Genomic DNA, 22,933 nt, shown 5'->3' with positions numbered 1-22,933 from the left:
GGCTGGTGCCTGGAGCCGGCCCTGGTAACCATGCAGAGCCTAGACAGACAGACAGACAGAGAGTGGCTAACAGTTTTTGTTTTAAAACATTCTATGACAAAGTGAAGAAACAGCAGGAAGAATAAATATTTATAACCCACAGAACACTTCTCACTGTGTTTTATGAAGGTAAATTGGTTGCTGGGTTTTAAATAGAGTACTTGACAGATGGGTTTTAAGTGTTTCTCTCCAGCAAAAGAACTTGCAATATGCTTTAATGGAATGGTGAGAGAGCAGAGGGAGTGAGGGAGCTGCCTGCAGGAGACCTGAAGCCTGGAGCAGGCTTGCTAAATGAGCCAGCCAGAGACACCTGGCACAGGAAAGGAACCTCCAGCGGCTAGTTCCTTATAAGAAAACTGAAAGCAAAAGCCACAAGGGAGTCAGCTTGGGCAGGGCAGCTACAGGCTGGTAAGAGAGGTTCTGTGAAGGAAACTTTTCCTGTTCCCCCAGGCTCTGAGGTAGGAGCCATGCCCTGGGACAGATTTTTGGGGACTCTGAGTGATTGGGGAAATTCCTTTTTGTGTTTGCTTTCTAGAACTTTGTAAATAAAGAAAATCAGACTCAAAGAAGGGCTGTTATTGAAAGAGAAAGACTGTGAAGTTTCTTTAAGAAGCCCTGAAGAAGGGGGAAATATGGATGGGGCACTGCAGAGGCACCCCTGACCACAAGGGGGCACTTGGGTGGTGGCCACCCCATGACAGGGACATTAAGTATTTCATTTTTGAAGTGACTGACTTACATGATCACAGCTAAGCAGCCTTGTGAGCCTTTAGCAGTGGCACCAGTGGTCATGCAAGTGACGTTTCTAATCTCACTGCTGTATGAGATAGACTAAATGTCAAATTTCAAAGAACATATGCAAATAACTCCAAGTTCATATTTTACACCTGGCCTAATGCTAATTTTAGTATTGTTCCACCAAGCGGTAAACATGCTGCTGTTACAAGCACGATTACTTCTACAGACGAAAAATGGCAATAAAATCAAAATAATTTTCATATTTGGGTACGTTTGTTTATCAACAAAAAGATCTAAATGTTCATGGTTTATAAAATAATAATCCGTTTTATGGTTGTTTTTTGTAATTAAGAATGTCTTCTAGAGCCGTAAGAACCTGGATTATTTATTTGTACTGATTTTAGCATCAAAGAATCAGAGAATCAGGAAAGAAAAACATAACTGTACAGTCGCTTACTTTCCAATTAGAATGTTGTGCTGCACTAGGGATCTATTTTCCCGAAAGCCGGATTTTCCAGCAGCGTAGCCTTTCTAACTCGTTTTGGTAAAAGAAGTCAAATATTATGACAGCTATGTTCTTTGGAGCACTGTCAAATTTGGAATTAGAAATATTTTGTCTGGTTTTGTTTTAGGGAAACTGTTAACTGCCCAGTCTATTACAAAACATCTTTGGAGATGCTGGATTACAGTGATGGGCATTTGAGGAAGGTGGGGAAAGGGAGGGGACATAAAAATCTATGGCTTCCTCTAGACAACAGGTAAGAGTTTACAAAGCAAGAATTTAAATAAAAAAGAAAAAAAAAGTTTCCTTGAATGGACAGAGTGATTTTTAGAATGTCCCCATCTGATATAAAATTTCTTACAGTTCCCAAATTAAAAGCAAGTCTGCATTACAGTAAGAAAAATCCTGCAGATATCTAACCAAAAGGTTTTCTGTTTCTTTGTTTTCAACAATTAGCAGACAAACACCTGTCAACCAACTGAGAGTGCCAGTTTCAGATTCTCAACATTTTATAGCATTTGTTCACTTAAGAAAGATTATACAAAATCCAGAGATTTTTTTATCTCAATTTAATTTTCAAATTAGTAACCAAAGTTTAGATATATATATCTCCACACACATTAACAATCAGAGTGCATCAGTCTATAGACTTTTATAAACCTTTGATTACAGTTTATATTTTAAAAAAATAAAATACTGCACCATTCAGCATACAGAAAAATGTAATTAAAAAAACCTTCCACCTACCTAGGTAGATAGCAGTTGTTGGCTTACAAACTCCTTGCATTGATTAATATGATGAACTAATGAATAAAGTAATTAACCAAAAAAATGCAAATGTCTTCAAGAATTTTTATTCCAACCCCTTTGTCTCTCTCTAACACATACAATATGGCCAATCACAACTAAACCATGATGGATGAAATAATCTTTGCCCAGAGGAAGTTTCTGCCCAACTCTGATCAGTGAGTGGCTGGCTTATGCCCTGAAGCATAAGGATTTCTGAATGGATTTATCTCTCTTACACATTTTATCCTATCCAATGTAACTGTGGATATTTCCATTATCAATATAAATATCTATTTCTTTTTTACTTCTACTTTTTACTCTTATCTTAGTACCTTGTGGCAGAGTTCTACAGGTTATATATGTGTTGTGTAAGGCTATTTCCTTCTATCCGTGTTAAATATGCTGCCTTTCAATTTCACTGAATGTCCATCATTCTTTATTATTAGAAAGTGTAAATAAAAGAGTTCCCCATTTACCTCCGTTATTCATGTATTATGTCCTCTCTTATTCATCTCCTCTCTAAACTGAACAGTCCTAATCTTTTCAATCCCATATCATATAGAAGTCTTTCCATGCCTCTAATTTTTGGCACTTGTCACCCTTCTATTTCTTCTAAATCTTTTTTGCAATATGGTGACCAGACTGAATACAACATTCCAGGTGAGGGTATAAAAGCAATTTACATAATGGCATTGTAATATTTTCAGGATTACTTTCTATCCCATTCCTAACACATCAGAATATTTTGTTTGCTTTTTTGGTCACCACTCTACATTGACAGGAAGCTTTCATTGAGCTTTCCACAGTGATGTCTAAGTGGTTATAGTTAATTTAGAACCTAGCAGTGTGTATGAGTCCTTCAAATTATTCCTTCCAAATAACTGACAGGGAGACTTCAAACAAAACACTCTAGACAATGTGCTTCTAGAGCTTTGCTGGCATTTTAATCTGGAATGAAAGAAAGAAGGGCCACTAAATGTTTATGCGGTTCCCATCCGGTGGAGCAGATTCCTGGATAAATTCAGAAATAAGCTGGGCAAGCTGCAGATGATCAGTTCTTCTGTCACCATCAAGTGTCACTGCAATCAATCAGCATTACTACAGGGACACAAGGGACAGTGAAGTCATCTGTCTAAATACCAGAGGTATAAAGGAAATGGTACATATTTTCAAGATGTTTCAAGGTGTGAATGTTGTCTCTTTGTAAAAAAAAAACCTGAAATAAGATCTGATAATTATCTGGAATAACAAATAAGGGCAAACAAGAAATTTATAAATTTAGGGCCAAGATTTCCAAAACTGACTAGGGATTTGGTGGTCAACGTCAGCCACCTTAAAAGCGCCTGATTTTCAGACGACACATGCTCAGCCCTTTCTGAAAAAAAAATAGGATTAAATAAAAATCCAGCCCCTTTATGATGATATCTCAACTGGGGCACCCAAAATTACCCTCTGCTTTTGAAATCAAGTCCTGGGTATTTAGCAGTGAAATTCTTGTCCAGTAAAATTATTAATCGCGAAATCAAATCCACAGACCAAATCAGTTACTGACAGTTACACACATGAGTTTTCCATTCAGTTGATTGTTACCATGATCACTGTTTGAACATTTGTGTCATATTTTATAGCATTTGCTACCACACATGAGACATAAGTCACTGCGTACCAAAACATAAGGAATCCCACCATGGAGAGTGATTTATTAGGTTTATTCACATAATGAAAAAGCCTTAACTTTTGAGACAGTAGGCATGAGTTATGATGACCTTACCCAAGATTGAAAGAAACACAATCACCCTTCACAGATGACATATTCCATTTATTCAACAGAGATTAATTTAGGTTTATTTTAAAGGGCTATAATGTTATATACAGCAGAACCTTGTTTACCTGGTCTAATTGGGACCTGGGCCAGCTCAGATAATCAAAACTCTGGATAAACCAGAGAATGGGAAAATGCGATGCTGCAACACCAGCTAGCAGCCACAGGACAGATCACCCGCTTCTGGCCCTGGATTCCTGGTTGTTCGGTAAATGCGGAGAGGCAGTTAAGGGAGGGTCTGATAAACGGGGTTCTATTGTTCATATAGTTTGTCTTTTTTAATGCAGCATATTCGGTAAATGGGTTAAATCAACTGTCAAACTACGCTTGAAAACAGATCATGTTATCTACATATGTAATGCAAATTTTACATTCCCAGGAGAGAAGGCTGAGAGAGAAGACTGCCAACCATGGAGCTGTCACATCAGAAGCATTCCACCAAAACTTGAAAGCAGATGCAAAATCATGGGGCATGGCTCTTCTGTTGAACAACCCTGATAGCAGATGTTAGACCCTTGCATAAAGTTGCTGACTGCTGTCTACTGAAGATTTGTACCAAATGCATCACATTAAATCCATTCTGGATATGGGGAGGTGGTAGGGGCCCTGTAGGCCAAAGAAGCTACACTTCTACAGGCAGAACTGCAGCAACAGTCAACTTAGGGAGAAAGCTTTGGCTGGGATTTCAGTTACACTATTAAGAACATGAGAACGGCCATACTGGGTCAGACCAAAAGTCCATCCAGCCCAGTAGCCTGTCTTCCGATAGTGGCCAATGCCAGGTAATTCAGAGGTATTAATTACCTTATTAATTAAGAAACCCCAAGAAGGAGGTGATTTTGCCTATATGAAATGTGAGCAAAGTTTGGTTGGAGGAGGGTGAGACCAACACCTGAACTTAAGACCATTTCACACAAATTTTGGCATCTGTTAGTTCACCAAAATAAATTAATGAATGAGAAGATGAGGGGAAGAGTTAGAAATAAATCTGTGCAGACTTTTGGCTCCAGCAGCAGCTATTCTATTTGTCATTATGTACCAAACTTTTTCAAAGATCACATGGAAATTCAATAGTGAAGTTACCTTCATTCAAGGATACCAAAGAACTGCGTAAACATTAATTAAACCTTACCACAATCCTGCTACTGAGCAAGCAGTGAATCTGGGCTCTTAGAAAGAAAATGAAGCATGAGACTGATATGAAAACTACTATACATGGAGAAAAGGCCAAAATGTCTCCCTTTCTTCATAAACAGGCAAAACAAAACTAACATTGAGTTATTTGCTGTGATTCCAATTATCTAACAACTTCCATGTGACATGTGTCTTAATGGGGCTATTTGGTGCTCTAGAGGGATCACTGTTTTCTAGGATGCAAGGGAAGAGCATTGCCAGTGGATGTGGCTTCGAAGGCTGGATAAACCTGACAAACTTATATCATAGCCAAGATTGCCAAGCAATCTTGACTCACAAGCTGTCCCAATTACGTAACATTATTGAAATGGGGGATTTGACAGAATAAATCTTCCCGAGTGAAAAACAAATGAAGGGCAAATAAAATGGAGCAGAATGGAAGTCACAAAGTGTATTAGAAAATCAGAAGGCAATGAAGAGAAAGAAATGGTGTATATTTGGGGGTGGGTGAGCTTAAATAGCTGAAATAAGAACACTGGGGAGAAGACTGTTCAGTAATAACTAATATCATTTGGTAAACACAAGCTGTTTTTGGTTGATACAATATATATAATAGGATCAACTCCAGAATCAGTAAAGGCAGGTACTGTGTCTTTAATTAGACTGCTAATGGTTATGTCAGTGAATGAGTCATTTTAAAAACTGAATTGACTAACACTGTTTTATTTAGTCTTGTGTAAGAAACATTTCAACACCCCACAAACAGATTAGTTCATTTTCTGGGAACAATCTGAAAACAAGAGATCAACTCAATGTCATTAATGCCTGGTGAGTTTAAAACAAATGAAAAAGGAAATACTTCCCACCATGTACACATATGCCATGTAATTCACCAATACAGGAGGTCATGAGGTGGAGATGAATTGTTAAAAGAGCTGAATAGCTTACCATTAATGACGCGTAGCTATTCATGCTAAGTAAGTGTAGTAATGTCCCTTGCTTCAAAGCATAAGCATATAATCTACAAGGGTATGGAAGGAACTTTCTTCTTCTTTCCCCTTTCACATACTAAACTATTAAGTCTATGCATTTCCTCTGAAGTAATGGCCACTGGCAGAGGCGGGATAACCAGATTTGATGAATGAGTGAATCATACACTATGGCAAATCCTGTACTCCTTAGTTAAACATCCGCAACTCTCACTTTATATTGCCAGACTTGCCAAATCTCCGTACCACCACCTCCACTGCACTGTAGCAAAGCCTTGGTATCAAAATGCTATACATTTATGTCTACAAGAGACCAGAAAGTTACCAAATAGAGATGTGATGTGTTTAATAACCACATGTGATAGTTGGTATCTGTTGAAAGTAGAATATTAAGTTCCAAGACTCTGACCTTGTAAATCTTTTTGTATCAAGCTCTTAGCAAGGAGCAAAAAAGGCACTTGTTCCATGATTACTGCATACAAACTTATCTTCTCTATGAAACTTATACTGCAAATTTGACAATTGGATAAGCATCTAGACATTTGGCATATTTTTCACTACCTTCTTAATCGTATCTCCTGACAAGTCATTCTTCACAAATATTTGTATAGCTAAATGAAAATAAAGCAGAAAGAGAAATTCATTTTACTGAACAATTCAGGGAAGAGCTCTTTTTAAAACCTTTTCCATAGAGGAGTTGTTTGGGATTTTTTTTACAGTATTTTTATTTATCAAAACTAGTTGATAAATATATCAACCTTTTTACTGCCTATCATTTGACACTTTGGAATATTTACCATTTGATATAGGAAACAGGTTAGAATAGAAAAACTGTCTGCCTAAACATTCCTTCGGGTTTACAAAATGTATATGCTTCTTGTTTAAGTGATAAAAAAAACACTGTTAAAAGAAGATTAAAAGTATTTTAAGTTAATTAATGCAGCCACAAAACATCCATTTTCAGCTTGGAAACTGACAACATAAGAAAACAAGCCATTATTAGTCTCTGATTATTTTCTATGTTTTCAGAAACATATAATCATGACAAGTATAACTGTAGTAATATCCATAAAATATCCTTTTTCTAGTTCAGACACTATTTTCTCATTAGAACGCCTCCAGAACTTAGAGAACATAACTAAGACAGCCTATATAACCAGAAACTTATTGTTATGAGGGAATGCATGTTCTTTAAGTTAGTTACAGGTCAGAGCATTTGGTTCATATTATAAAGCTGAAAATTATGAGATTTTAAGCTCTCTGGCTTTTTTGCCAATTGGAAACTTCATACTGTACAAGCAATGTAAAATAATCCTTTGAAAGCTCTCTCTCTGTGTGCTTCTAGCCTCAATGAGGTAAAATGCAAAAACAAAGGATCCTTAAAAAAAACTGTTTATACTAAACAGAAAACTAATTTTCTCAGAGACACAGAACAGGAGTCGGGGGATAACACTTGATGCCCCATCATGGGTGAGTTTAGTGAAACAGGTATTTATCATCACAGGCTACTGTGAAAAAGGAAAGGATGTAGAGGCGATCTAAAGATAAAGACTTAGAACAAAGAACAAGCTAATCTTTACATAAAGATCAGCTATTCTTGACCGATTGCTTCAAATTCACTCAATGCAAATAAGATTTTGTTAACCAGCACATTCCCTAACTTGCTTTTCCCTGCTTCTTTTCCAGGGACCCCGCAGCGCCAACACACTGAACAGTACAGTACAAGGAAGGGAGAGAGTACTTTTTATGATGTAGTCACTCTGTCTCTCTTTAAGGTATGTCTACACAAGGAAGAAGGTGTGTTTTTTTAAACATGACAGATAACATGTGATACCCAACACACTGTAAAAATCACATGTATGCAGCAGAGATGGTTGGAAAATTGTATTTTTTCTCCCCATGGAAAATATGTGATTTTTTTTTTTTTTGTCAAAAAATGAAAACCAAAGATTTTTGAGCCAAAAACACTTTGCTTTTTCCAACCAAAAAAGTTGATAATCTGAGGAAAGCAGATACTCCCCATGAAAAATTCTGTTTAAATCAACAGCCCAATTTTCTGTTGAAAAATAGTTTTGATGGAAAATCTTTGACCAGCTCTACTGGAAAGGGAAAGTTACAGTTGTATCTTGATTTAACTGGCTGAGGTGAACCTTCACCTCAACCAGCTAAATCGAGGTAAAACTACAACTTGTCCTATCTGCGTTAGAATTATACAATTTTATATATCACATTAAAAAAGCACATATTTTCCCTAGCACAGAAAAGGCCTTTTCGGGTCCTAGGTCATTAATAGGATCACAGAGCAGGAATATTTAAGCTGAATATGAATATATATTTCACTCAGAACCAGGAAGAACTAGATGATCTAATGACTCTTTTTCCATCTGTAGTTTAGATGATTCTATATTTTAACCTTCCCTCCATCCCCATCTTCATCTATAGAATCTTTCCTCAAGATTCTAATGCCATAGAACAAGAGGTAATATAGGTGTGCAGAGGTCTTCTGAAGATGCATAACCATTACCTGGCTTGTCAAAAGAGGTTCCTTACTGGGTAAGGAATTAATCTACTCCTAGTTCTTGCACATTCATTGAAAGGTCATTTCCTACAATAGATTACTGAAAGCTACATAAAAAGTTTGTAAAACAGCCTTACTCGTTTTTTGCATATGGTCAGCAGAACTGTTACACCTATATCCATTCCTAAAATGGATACTCACGTATACAACTGGGAAGTCTCAGTAGGATACAGTAGTGTACATTTTGGATATTCTTCATGATATGTAATACGCAGTCTGCAATTCCATTGCTGCTCAACACAAATCCATGAGGAAAAGGAAAGCATTGTATGCAAGTTAGTTACTATTAGCCCTGAACACTTGAACTATACATAAGTGGCTTATGTTATAGCAGATGATTTGGAGAAAAACAAACTTTAGACGGTTCTACTTTGAGCAAGTTGAAGTCAATGAAGTTACTCAGGAATTGGAGTAAATGAAAGTAGTGTCTCATTTGGTCTGAATTGGGCCCAGTGACTTTATCAGATATGGACCATTTTCAGATATGGCACATACTGTAACAAAAGGAAATAAACAGATGTAAGATGTATAACGTGCATAATTTGACCTCCACCATTGGGGCAGCTGTTAGCAGTTCTGTCAGAGTTTACTGCCATAAAATAATGGGCATTTTGGACTTGGCAATACTGGCCTTTTTAGTAAGCAGATTACTATAAAACACAAATTAAAGATTTAAAAAAACAAGCAAAAACCAAAGCCAGTGAAATCAGGAAATCCATAAGCAAAACATGAAAGGCTTTATAGACCATCTACTTTATCTAGGCTGTATAATACAGAAAATTTGTTATGTAACCGGTTTCCTCTTATTATATATAAGATTAGCAGATCCTCTGGATAACAAAGACCCGTATCATTCAAAAATTACAAGAAATATTTATTATAAAGCTAAGTGATTAATATGCCTATACTGAACTGGAAGGGAATACACCATTCTCAATATCACTGTTCTAATCACGATATGGTCCATTATAAAGGAATATGTGAAAACTGTCATCATATATTCAAAACACTTCCTTGAGACTCATTCACGGAAAGTTTCACAACATTTTATGCAGGACTGTAAAAAGAATAATTTCTTGAAGAGACATAAAAAATCAAAAAAGGATTGATTCCCCAGCATCACCATGTGATTTTGACATACAATCATACACTCTGTAGTTACTCTCTCACTTTTGCCTTCCTTCTCATTCTATGCAAGTCTCCTCTTGCCTCATTATTCTACTCCAGTACCCCTTGTTCTTCTAGGACCACTGTGCCTTATATCCCAAAACCCCTTGTAGTTAGTAAAAACTAACACTAACAGCTGTTGAGCCCCTTTAATACCTTTGCTACTAAAATGAAAATTGAATAGCTTGCACTCTGGTAATCACTGAAAATATTGTTATGATAAAATACTTCCTTACCTGAAATACTTGCTTCTTTTCCCCAAAACCATTTGTAACTCTGTTGTGGAAACCCCTAAATTGTCCTGTAGCAATTCCCTTTACAGTCAATAGAATGATTATCATCGCCTGCTCTTCTGGAAAGAAGCCTCACAAATCCCTTTGCTTAGCAGGAAAAGCTCCTCCTGTTTTTACTTCATCCCACTCCTCCTTTAAATCATTAGTTAATGAAGAACAATTTCATACAGTCTAGACTCTTATCATGTCTGCCCTACCAAGTTGTGTTCTATATGTGTTCATTACACCTCTTTACAATACCTTTATTTTAGCAACTTTTTCCTGCAATACTTCTGATCTAGGTTATTAAGAGCTTCCCAAAGTGGTTTTCTTGCATGTTTATCTATGTCACTGTTTCTCAAACTTGGGATGCTGCTTGTGTAGGGAAAGCCCATGGCGGGCCGGGCCGGTTTGTTTACCTGCAGCGTCCACAGGTCCAGCCGATCGCGGCTCCCGCTGGCCGTGGTTTGCCACTCCAGGACAATGGGGGCTGCAGAAAGCCACAGCCAGCACATCCCTCGTCCCGCACCGCTTCCCGTAGCCCCATTGGTCTGGAGCGGCGAACTGCGGCCAGTGGGAGCCGCGATCGGCCGGACCTGCAGATGCGGCAGGTAAACAAACCGGCCCAGCCCACCACGGGCTTTCCCTACACAAGCAGCGTCCCAGGTTTGGGAAACACTGATCTATGTAATAATCAACCTATAAAAAAGAGTTCCATATAGACTTTCCACATAAAGAAAGAGTTTCAGAGACTCCTACTGCAATTATAGGCTCCGATTCAGAAAACCACTTCCATACATGCTTAATCGCATCCCTCTTCAGTAGAGCTTAAGTCCTATTGAAGTCAAGAGGATTTAGGCACATGCTTAAAGTTAAACATGTGCTTAAGTCCGCTTCCTGAAAAAAGGTGCTTCCCTAAATCAGGTTCCCTCAAGAAATGGTGTGTCTGTCCTGTTCTTTGGGGACAAGTGTCTACACCACAAAAGCCATATCACAGTTCATGCCACTGTACATTTAAAAAAAAAGAAAGAAAGAAAACTGAGGCCAAGACTTGCATGGGAATGGAAACTGAGCTCCCTTCTCATCCTCCCAGAACAGCACATTAGCCGGATGGCGGATGGAAATTTACTTTGCTCCTGCACATGCTCTACTTAGTCTGAAGACAGAACATTTCAGTTTTCAGGGTAGGGTTGCTACCTGTCTTGCCTTTATTCACTGACCATTCTACAAGTTCATGACAGCCTATAATACAAGGATTCAATAATTACCAGCCTTTGCCAGACCAGAGATTTATTATTACATACAATGGTAATAACAATGTCGTCACTACAGACATATGTCTTTATAATATATGACACATGATAAAATATAACACCACTATATAGCAGATAATAAAACATAAGGTAAAATGCATATAGTCAAATCTTGAACAAAGTGCCAGGTCCTCTCAAAGAAGAAAGGAAAGATGAATTCATAGTCTTTGAATTATCATCCAGAGTAATAAAATATTTTCCAGATTTAAATTACCTCCCTTGAGCATAAGGATAATCATATGCTTTATTACTGACACATTTTTCGGTAAACAGTAGAAACAACTCACATGCTATGAGATATAGTCATTGAAAAAAGTACTTACAATAAAAATAGTATGCAGATGATATAGCCTACATTTTACTGACAGATAAAAATCTTCTTTATCTTTTAATGAAGGTTGCTAGTTAACACTGAAATTGAAAAATAAACATGCTAAGGAAAGTCACAGTTAAAAAAACCTAAACCTTTAAATGTACTGAAATGGTTTCCAGAGAAGATAAATAAATATTCAGATATCTTCACCAACTGCTTAAAGAAATACACACACAATAAAATGTCCCACTGCGGATTCCAAGAACAACCTTAACTCTGCCAACTATACACCTGCTCACCCTCAAACTACAGTAACATGGCTTTGGGTCTGAGGGTGTATGCCTGTAGCCCAGTGCACCTGTTATGGCCCTTGGCTCCTTTAAAAGTAGGAGCCATAATTGCAGGTCACATGCTTGCTCATAGGCCCATGTCCGACAAGAAACAGCATACAGGGCTTCCTGCCTCTTAGGCAGAGGAAGGCCATGGGAGGGACTCTCCTCATCAATCAGGCAGAAAGCCCAAGAAGGACACCTACAGGGAGCAGAAGCCAGCTGTGAAGGGCTGTAAGAACCATGAAGCCCCAGAGACAAGGATTAAGACAAGACAGGGGCAGTGTTTTGGGTTACTTTGTTTTGAATCATTATTAATAAATGAAATCCCTGAGAAGAGAACTGGAGCTGTGCTATTGCTTGGAGTGAAATTTCACCTTCCTCAGCTGCTGGATCAGCCCACCAGGTTCCAAGTCTGGAAACCCTTGCAGAACCTAAATTACATATAGGGCTTGGAAAATTAACAAATATCTAACTAGGCAGAGGTATATACAAAAGTCAAGAGACGCTCTACCAGTGATGTCCATGAATCATAGTAAGAAACCCAGCCCCAGGCACACCACAGCACCTGGGAAGAAAGGCTGAGTGCTGGAGTTTATGTCAGGGTGCCATCCTGCATGCAGCAGGCCTTTATTTTTAAAAATCTGACTCCTGGAAGTCCACTTGGGACTTGGCTAGTGTCAGCCGATTTTCCTGGTTTCAGATATTGTGGTGATTGCTGGTAGTATAAAACCTTAAGACAGACATCTCTAAATCTGAAGCTCTCCTTTGTAGCACTAAAGCTGTTGAAAGATCAGAAACTTGGTTTCTTTCCCCCCTATCCAGAACTTTGTGGTTTCTGCCAGGGGTAGGGTCTCTATGAATACATCTACACTGCAATAAAAAGACCACTGTCTTAGAACCTGGGTCAATTGACTCAGACTTGTGGATCTCAGGCTGCAGGGCTAAAAATTGCAGCGTAGACATTCATGCTCACGTTGGAGCCTAGGCTCTGAGACCCACCCCCATCACGGGGTTTCAGACTTCATGCTCCAGCCTGAGGCCAAACAGCTACACTGACATTCTTAGCCCCACAGCCCAAGTCCCCTGAGCCCAAGTGAGTTGACTGGGCCAGCCTCAGCCATACCATAACTCTATTATTGCAGTGTAGACGTACCCTATTTCTCTGCTTCTCCCACAACTCCTAGCTGCTGTGAGATGGAACAAGTCTCCACTACCTTACTGTTTTCCTACAACCTCCATTTTGTGGATCTTCCTTCCCTGTGATTAACTCCAAAGCCTGCCATTGCTCAGTTACCCCAACAAGCAACAGCAGCATGAAACTGACTTGACTCTTGTCTCAAACAATCTTGCCCACAGGATAATGAACAGCAACAATGTAAGTGACTGGTCTCTAATTACTTTCATTATGTTGCTGCTTGGCAAAGCTATGAACAGCAGCAGAGGCACTAGAGCTATTTGTCAGCAGATTCTGGAGGACAACACTGCACTGAATCACATTCACACAATATTTGGAAGGCTAGCTTTGCAAATATGAAAGCTCATATTTGTGGGGAATAGGTTAGATCCCCACACTCATCAGTAAAAGCTTCCTATTCATCAGCGAGTAGATTTTCAAATCCTGATAATATAGACCTTGAATGGGAGCTAAACACCCTCCAAACCACCACTTACCACTCTTACAGTTCACTGCCTATTATTATTAGAGACACAAATATTTTGCCTCTCACCTTCCATATACAGATCACCACCTTAACCCTCCCCCACCCAAAACTTCCCACCTCACATCATGCTCTCCTTCACTATTACTACTACAAGGCTCAAAACTCTCTATACACCATCCGCCCTCTAAACACATACTGTCAATCTCATTATCTTTCCTTCTTATCCTCCCAGTACAGGCCAAAGACCCCACACTCCAGATGGACAATGCATCCACATTTACCCAGGCCTTTGCACATGCATACAGTGTAGACCACACAATACCCCACCTAGACTAGTCCACTATTTAAGGCTTCTCTATACTTAGAAATAACTCTCTGAGTGGAATAGCTATTTTGGTAAGTTTCCAAGTCTAGTCAAGCCCTTATTTACCAAGGAAGAGAGAGAGAAGTCAATATATCTGAAGAATATTATGATTTTCATTTGAGGTCAGTCATTACACATTTTTCTAAATTAACGAACAGAACATTTGTTGTGAAGCATCTAGGGTTGCCCGCTTTCATCCTTCTTCACCAGGTTATTCCACCCACCAACACTAGTAGCTATAGATGTTTGATGTAACAGTTGGTTCTGCTGTGAGAGGGTAGTCTTTAAAGGGCTTTATGCAGAAAGGTAATTAAAGGGGGTGACAGATGGACAGTACCCTGGGAGTAAAAATTACATAGAAAGTTTGAAGGACATGATAACTAATTGTGTGTATAATTTCACATCAACTGGTTGTCTACTTCTAGAGAAAAGACAGAGTTTATGTCCCATTTTATGCCTATTGCAACTATGAAGTCCTACTGAGCACTTCCATAATACACAAATGGGGCCAACATAAACCTTAAATACTCACCTTGATTATTACAATTATACATTCCAATAGTCAATGGGATTATTCACATGGGTAAAGTTACTTTCTTACAAGTAGACAGAGCCTGTGCATTGGTTTTCAAGGAGATTTATCTAGATGGATAATTTGAATGAGTGATAACTAAGCTATTTTTTTAACCTACAGGAACTCAAAGAAACATTATGTAATGGCCAAGATCCTGACAACCCTTGTTCCAAGTGAGCTGTCCTGCAGGATTAGACTCTAAATCAAGAACAGTCTGACCCGTTTCCCCCCCCCCCCCCCAGACTTTTCAGAAAAACCCTCCTTTGCCTTTAGGAGAAAACAGGCAGTTTTCAGGTCCAAACAGATACAGAAGGAGCTAAAAATAGGGCTTACAGTGGAAACTGGTTGCTCCATAAGACTCTCTTCTACAAAGAGAAATGGGAAGATATATCTAACAGTTACCAAGGAAACAGCAAAGTTAAGTCCTGTGTTCGCTATTAAGTGGTTTAATAACCAGAAAATAAGAGCGAAAAAGTAACTCCACATAAAACTGATTTATTGCAAAGCACAGCATTAACTCAGTCCAATATCTGAACTTTATAGTCCTTATATCAAATGAAGCTGGATTTGAGCTTTGAAACCTGTCATTCAATTGCAGACAGAACTTTGGTTTGCCTGAAGAGAAAGAGCAATATGCTGGAGAGCTTTGTCCGGGTAATGGCAATAGGTATGCTGTTAGTCAACTACAGGTCGGAGTTAGGGAAGAAAGAGTTATTTGAAGTTAAACTGACTCTTAAAATGTAGAAGAATCATTCCTAGTTTATTGATTTAATGATACTGTGTTCTCTGCAACATCCTTAACAGAGGCCACTCTAGCTAGAGCAGACTAGGCAGTTGCCTAGGGTGGCAGATTTCTGCGAGTGTAAAGTTACCCAGGTTCCCTCCATTGGTGGTGGCAGGAGATGACCTGGGGAGGGGGTGATTACCAGCCGGGGCTCTGAGAAGCACGAAGTGGCCACCAGCCAGGCTGCCAAGGAAGCGCTCCCGCCTCATCCTCAGCTGCTCCCCATCCCCATTGCGGGTAAGATCACGGCCACAGCTCAGACACAGCTCAGGGCTGCTGCTGGCGAATGCTGTCAGGGCATTGGCCACAAGTGCCGCAACCCTCCTGGCTCCATGTCTGCACCTGCTGCTCCGCGTCTGGTCCCCACAGGCCCTGCTGCCCAGGCAGCCGCTGGCTCCTGCCCCAGTTGGGGCCACTGCTTCATCACCACCATGTCCAGGCTCTGAATGTGCTGTCATCCCGCAATTTGAGCCCAACAGTGAGGAGCTCATCTGGAAAGGTGCAGGCAGGGGCAGACTAGGGAATGTGTGGGTTGCTGGGGACATGGTGGGCTGGGATGTGGACTGGGATAGGCTGGGGTGTGGGGGGCTGGGCCAGGGACTGGCAATGCAGGGGCCAACGTGCAGGGCCAGGTTGCAGAGAACCCCACTCCGTCCAGTGGGAAGGAGTCCACTGTGCAAGTGGGATCAGCACCTCCAGCCCGGGTGGCTTCATTTGGGGGGAGGGAGGGGTTATGCTGCCCCTTAACTAGAGCCTTATGGGGTGGGAGCTGCCCCCTGCTGGTGCCCAGGTCCCACTGTGGTTGAGCTGAGTGGCTCGCTGTTCAGGGGTGCTGAACTGGGGTTCCCTCCTCTCTTGAGCCTTAGGCAGCTGGTGCCAACCCATTCACAAAGGGCCACTGGGAAGGGCAGCCCCATCTGGGGGTATCACTCTGAAGCCCCAAGATGGGGTCTGCCCTGTGAGCCTCTGCCCCGGAGTTGGGGGTTGCAGCAGCTGGGGAGATGCTGGGGGCTCTGCCGCAAATTTCTGAGCATGTTGGGGGTGCACACTGAAGTTTTGCCTAGGTTGGCAGATTGTCTTGAGCTACGTCTGATCCTTAACCACTGCCTGCTCTGTCCATTTGATTTGAACTCAAGTGTGACATTTACTGCAAGAAAGGGTTTGTTAATCCCGGATCCTGAACAAAGAAGCTAAATAATTAAATATATCTTGAAACAAAAATCAGATGCCATATTACTCCTTAGGATCTTGTCTATACCAAATAAAATTTCCCCTAAAATTTTTCACAATTGTTACCACTGATGCAGTTCCCCCAGTGGTAGTAAGAGTGGGAGTGGTGATGTAGACCAGGTTCAGGAGACTGTCGGTGTTTTAACCATCATGTCAGGTAAACTTGTTCTGAGCAAAGTTAGACAGCCATGTAGTTCGAATAGTAGCGGTTGTTCTATACTAGCACTCCCTTAAGTAGATTTTTGATCATGGTAGCAACAGTGGTAAATTTTAGGGCAAAAGGCTTGAGTAAACACAGATTATAACGTCACACAACTTCAGTCCACCCAGTGCTTGCTATAAAAATCATTTTATAGAATTTTTATAGAACAATCATTTTGACAAGTACTGTACGTGTATGCCACAGAAATAACATATATGCTTCATTTCTACAACAAGCCCTCCCCTCCTCCAATGGCATTCCACTTCAGAAATGGCAAAGGCCAGTGCTAACCACTAAACCATGAGAATTCAAAACACTCATAGCTACTCTGATGCAAAGCTAAATCCTTTAGGAAGATTATCTGCACCAAAATCAGGAAAATCCTGCAACTACAGCACCTTTATACTCTATCTTTGAGAAATAATTTGGTTTCCCATAACTCTTTTCTCAATAATACTACACATTATTTTTAACCATGGGGAAAAGTGTTTTTTTTTGGGGGGGGGGGGGGATTCAAATTGTGCATGTGTCTCTGTAGCCTTGGGCCTAAGGACTATCTAGAGGCAGTTCCTTCCACACCTAGAGGCCAGCATTCAGTTGACAGTGAGAGAAAAATTCTTTGGAAGGAAAAATATTTAAATCAGACACCAGCTCAAGCAACCAGATGTGTGCACCTGACAAGAAAGGGCTAAAAAAAAAGACCACATTCATTTACTCCCTGGGGCTTATGTGTAATGGTACAAGGCAGCAATTCCAATCTGATTATGATTTCACAGCGTCTCTTTAAAAATCACCCCTATTGTGTCTGAGATTTTGTAGAACATGAAAGTGGTTCGCACTAAGCTGAGCACCATACTTCACAGCACAAAAGTCAATAAGTCTTAAATAGATTGCGTTTGGTTTGGGGAGGTTGTCAATCACGGTGTGTATTTTGAAAATGCTGCTCCGCTATCTGTCCAACCTATCCGAAGTTCCACGTCAGCCCCCACAGGGGTAAGTAACTGTTGCCTACAGCTACTTCCCCGGCTAGAGCACCCTCACAGCTGTTTGCAACCTGAAAGGAAACTAAAGGCAGAGCGCCGGCTTCACATTTTCAAACAGTTTGAACCACTGATCGCCCATTAACAACCAACAACAATTTTTCATCACAGCCCAAGACTCAGAACCCCACCAGCTTTATCTTCGCAGCAGCCTTGGGACACTTTTTTTTTTTTTTTTTACACGATCCCACAGCAGGTGCCAGGGGGAAAACGCCATAAGCCATCCCCAGCCAAACCCCAGGACCTCAGCCCCAGTGTCAGGTAAGTGGAATGCTGCAGCAGCTCTGGCGGCGGGGTTTGCTAAAGCCCCCTGGCATGGTCTTTCCGCCCCCCACCCCCCGGAAGGCGCCCCGGGGGACAGCAGCCAGGGGCCGGCACTGCAGCGGGGCGCGCACAAGGGGGGCTGGCTGCTAATGGAAAGGGAGCAGCAACCTACCCCGAGAGCTTTGCAATCTTCACAAAGCTGAACACATCCATCCATGCAGGCAGCGAGCTGTGCCCTCCGCTCGCTCACTCCAGCGGCAGCAGCCCCATGGTGGGGAGGAGGTGGTGCCCGAGGCTCCAGCAGCAGCAGCCCTTGCGGAGGAAGGCGCTGGCGGCAGAAGCTGCTACCCCCCTCCGGCCGGGAGCTGGGCGTGCAGCATCTCGGAGCAGCAGCATTGAACTGTGGGCAGCCCCCCCGCCCGGGGAAACTCAGAGGCTGAATGGCTGGGGAGGAGACGCTTCAGCTCAGGCCCCCGCCGCTCTGTGCGCCCAAGCGGCGGGAGGCGGCAGCGCTCAGGAGCCCGCTAGTGCTTGCAGTACCCCCCAGAGCAAGGAGGCGGGGGAGGGGGAGCCTCTCTGCCAGTGTCTCCCCCGCCTGGGGGTGGGCGCAGCCGGAGAAGCGAGCGCCGCACGCTGGCTCCCTCCGCAGCCGGCGGCTGCCTGCTCCCCACCCCACCGCGAGCTGCCTGGAGCTGGCCCGTGCAACAGAGCTTCCCACTACGCAGCCCGGGGGTGACAGCGGGAGCCCGCGTGCGGTGCAGGCACCGGGGAGGGAGGAGAGATGATGGAGAACACACACCCCCAGGATGGGGAGGGGGCACTTGCTCCTTCGGGCGGGGGGGGAGAGGCGCACTTGTGCTATACACTGTAAGAGAAAGGCACCCTCTTGAAGGGGCCCATTCCATGAGGTGGGGCAGGGGGAAGAGGAGGAGCCCAGCTCAGAATCCACCTGGCAGGCAGGAGAGAGGTGGGGGGGATCCTACCCCCCTATACAAAACATCTGCGTCCCCAAAGGACTCCTGCTCACCAGTCACCCCTCTCCCACAGTACTGACCTTTCTCCCTTTGTGGTAGGGGAGGGACCTGGTGGCCTTCTTGGCCATCACATGAAGCACTAAGCATAGACCACATGCTGAACTTGGACTGTTGACCCGATCTAGTCTAGGAAATTGTAAGTATGGAGAGAGGTAAATAGTGGTGTTCCCCAGGAGTCTGTACTGGGACCAGTGCTGTTCAACATATTCATAAATGATCTGGAAAAAGTGGTAAACAGTGAAGTGGCAAAATTTGCAGATGATACAAAATTAGTAAAACTAGTTAAGTCCCAAGCAGACTGTGAAGAGTTACAAATGGATCTCACAGAACTGGGTGACTGGGCAACAAAATGGCAGATGAAATTCAATGTTGATAAATGCAAAGTAATGCACATTGGAAAACATAATCCCAACTATATATATAAAATGAGGGGGTCTAAATTAGCTGTTACCACTCAAGAAAGAGATCTTGGAGTCATTGTGGATAGTTCTCTGAAAACAACCACTCAATGTGCAGTGGCAGTCAATAATGCTAACAGAATGTTGGAAATCATTAAGAAAGGGATAGATAATAAGACAAAATATCATATTGCCTCTATATAAACCCATGGTACGCCCACATCTTGAATACTGCATGCAGATGTGGTCACCCCATCTCAAAAAAGATATATTGGAATTGGAAAAGTTACAGAAAAGGGCAAGAAAAATTATTAAGGGTATGTAACAGCTTCCATATGAGCAGAGATTAATAAGATTGGGACTTTGCAGCTTGGAAAAGAGACGACTAAGGAGGGATATGATTGAGGTCTATAAAATCATAGAGAAGTGTGGAGAAAGTAAATAAGGAAGTGTTATTTACTCCTTATCATAACACAAAAACTAGAGGTCACCAAATGAAATTAATAGGCAGCAGGTTTAAAACAAACAAAGGGAAGTATTTCTTCACACAACGCACAGTCAACCTATGGAACTCTTTGCCAGAGGATGTTGTGAAGGTCAAGACTATAACAGGGTTAAAAAAAGAACTAGATAAATTCATGGAGGATAGGTCCATCAATGACTATTAGCCTCTGTTTGCCAGAGACTGGGAGTGGGCAGCAGGGGATGGATAACTTGGTGATTGCTTGTTCTGTTCATTTCCAGAAGACAGGATACTGGGCCAGATGGACCTTTGGTCTGACCCAGTATGTCCATTCTTATGTTCTTAAGTATGCTCAGGAGCATGGCCCTCCCATTCTCATGCTAGGAGGGAGAGGGAGTGCACGTGGGCAGTAATCAGTTGCTCAAACTGCTGTGATATGCTTTTTGCATCAGCCACACAAATGACAGTTTAAGAAAAGGGGTCACACTGGTTAAGATAAAACATTGCAAAGCAGTTTCATGGGGATTTAGTTTAAATTAAGAGCATTCCCTGTTAAAGCATTTGGGAAATGGGACAACTGATTCTTGTGTTATAGCATACCAGAAGCCCACATAGAAGAGACACAGCCTTGATCCCTAGTCCAGCAAGTGGCGTCCAATGAATGTAAGGGTCCAACCTCTCAGAGCCATTTGCAGGATCAAGGCCTTGGCTTCTAGTGAGGTAGCAGAACAGGAAACTGGGAAAATTCACCCACAAATGTACATAAAGGCATGCTTCCTGGAATTTCCCACCATGGGAATGTATTTTCTCCTCCTCTGTATTTTTCTCTGCTTCACAATTTCAATTGTTAAATAAACTGATATGCTCTTTACCCCACAGAGTCCGAGTCTTTTTGGGCAGCTTTCCCTCAACCCCCACACTAACCAGGAATTTCACAAGTGACAACAGAGCACAATAGGTAGACTCTAAAAGCCAGAAAAAAAACAAGGCACCATTTTTTATATTAACTTTTACTAGTACTAGTACAAAAAAGAACAGGCAGTACGAACACTCAGCGTGACTCAGGTTTCAAACTATTCTTTTAAAACAGAAACAAAGAATGATTGATTGTCTGTTTACATTGTGAGAACACTGAACAACTGGCACAAAATCACTTGCTGATCTACCATAAGTGTGCGTGATAGCTGCACATTTTAAAATGTGTAATGAAGTATTTTATGCTAAGCATATCAAAACATTTATTGCTTTCCTACATGCTACTTACATTCATTTAGAATTATACCAAACTTTAAGTAATTGAAGAATCTGTGCCTGCCAGTCACACTGCTTTATTGATTGGCAAATGTTACAAAGATAATGCAATTTCAACTGGTTAAAAACCAGTTTTTAAAGGTATTATTTATATTAACCGCAAAGCAGGCTAGGCAAACAGGAAGGAGCAAGGTATTACAAACAAAGGCCCAGATCTTGCAAGGCTTAAGTATGTGCTTAACTTTACACACACTGAGTCCCAAATAGTCCTAATGAAGCTGATGGAACTACTCACAGTATGTAAAGTTAAGCACATGCATACATTTTTTTCAGGATCAGAGCCAAATTATCAAATGACTATTTTACAATTTGAATCCTAACACAAAGGTGGCTTTACAGCATAGTGGTGAGGGCCAAAGAGAACCATGAACCAGGCAGACTCGGGGATGAAGAACCAGACACTGAAATGCCTGGTGTCTCATGATCTGAATCATAGAATCATAGAATATCAGGGTTGGAAGGGACCTCAAGAGGTCATCTAGTCCAACCCCCTGCTCAAAGCAGGACCAATTCCCAACTAAATCATCCCAGCCAGGGCTTTGTCAAGCCGGGCCTTAAAAACCTCCAAGGAAGGAGACTCCACCACCTCCCTAGGTAACGCATTCCAGTGCTTCACCACCCTCCTAGTGAAATAGTGTTTCCTAATATCCAACCTGGACCTCCCCCACTGCAACTTGAGACCATTGCTCCTTGTTCTGTCATCTGCCACCACTGAGAACAGCCGAGCTCCATCCTCTTTGGAACCCCCCTTCAGGTAGTTGAAAGCTGCTATCAAATCCCCCTCATTCTTCTCTTCTGGAGACTAAACAATCCCAGTTCCCTCAGCCTCTCCTCATAAGTCATGTGCTCCAGACCCCTAATCATTTTTGTTGCCCTCCGCTGGACTCTTTCCAATTTTTCCACAAAAATCATCTTGTAAGGAACCAAGATGTAGATGCTACAGGGGAGATGGCAGATTAACAAGCTGGTCAGGAGGAGGATAATCATCTGATAAGCAGCCATCTACACCAGTTATGCAGCTTCTTATTGTTATAAGTATTGATGGAGACTGATTTTGCAGGCTTATGGCCAGGAAAGCTATTTCAATACGCTATATTGATACGCTATATGCTTTTATAGATTCAAAGGAGGGTGAAAGTGTTCACCCTGGCTCCTCCTATCCCTTTTTTTGCAGCCCAAGTGGCAGCTGTCAAGTCCTTGCCTCACTCACCCCATTTGGTTTCCCCATGTGTCCCCATGGTTGTCTTCCCCAGACCTGCTACACAGACCACTATTATTGGTTAGGATGAAGTTCCCAGATCAGCGTGCACTGTGAGTGGCTGAGTCACACCACATGGCTGGACTGAAATAGCAGATAAGTGCGGGGTGAGAGGAAACCACAATGTAAAAAGTATCAAATTAAAACAATTGTATTGCAAGGAATTTCATATTAGGCACTCTGGCCAAAGCATTTTATTTACTTAACATTTTATCACTGGTCCGTGTGCCAGCCACAGGCACCTAAGTAACATGCTGCTCTTGTGTAATTGCAATCACATTTCATGCCAGCTTTTTTTTTTAATTAATGCATGAAAAATAGTCCTAGACAGATTATGCTATAGCAAAGTGACACAAACCATA

At 41.6% G+C, this 22,933-nt stretch overlaps 1 protein-coding gene across 1 annotated transcript in view; it reads right to left on the bottom strand.

Moving 5' to 3' along the window:
• The window catches only part of LOC113406226 (FERM and PDZ domain-containing protein 4-like), a 424,444-nt gene extending 406,022 nt beyond the window's left edge, over positions 1-18,422 (bottom strand). The window contains exon 1 of the mRNA XM_026649600.1: positions 18,280-18,422. Within this exon, the coding sequence (XP_026505385.1) occupies positions 18,280-18,320 (41 nt within the window). The 5' untranslated portion in view covers positions 18,321-18,422. The remainder of the gene's footprint in view (positions 1-18,279) is intronic.
• Positions 18,423-22,933: the final 4,511 nt, after the last annotated feature.

Source organism: Terrapene carolina, unplaced genomic scaffold (genome assembly GCF_002925995.2).
Source record: "Terrapene carolina triunguis isolate 2854851 unplaced genomic scaffold, T_m_triunguis-2.0 Scaffold23, whole genome shotgun sequence".
NCBI lineage: Eukaryota > Metazoa > Chordata > Testudines > Emydidae > Terrapene > Terrapene triunguis.
Note: the sequence above shows the minus strand (reverse complement) of the source record. Positions and strands in the feature narration are given on the sequence as shown.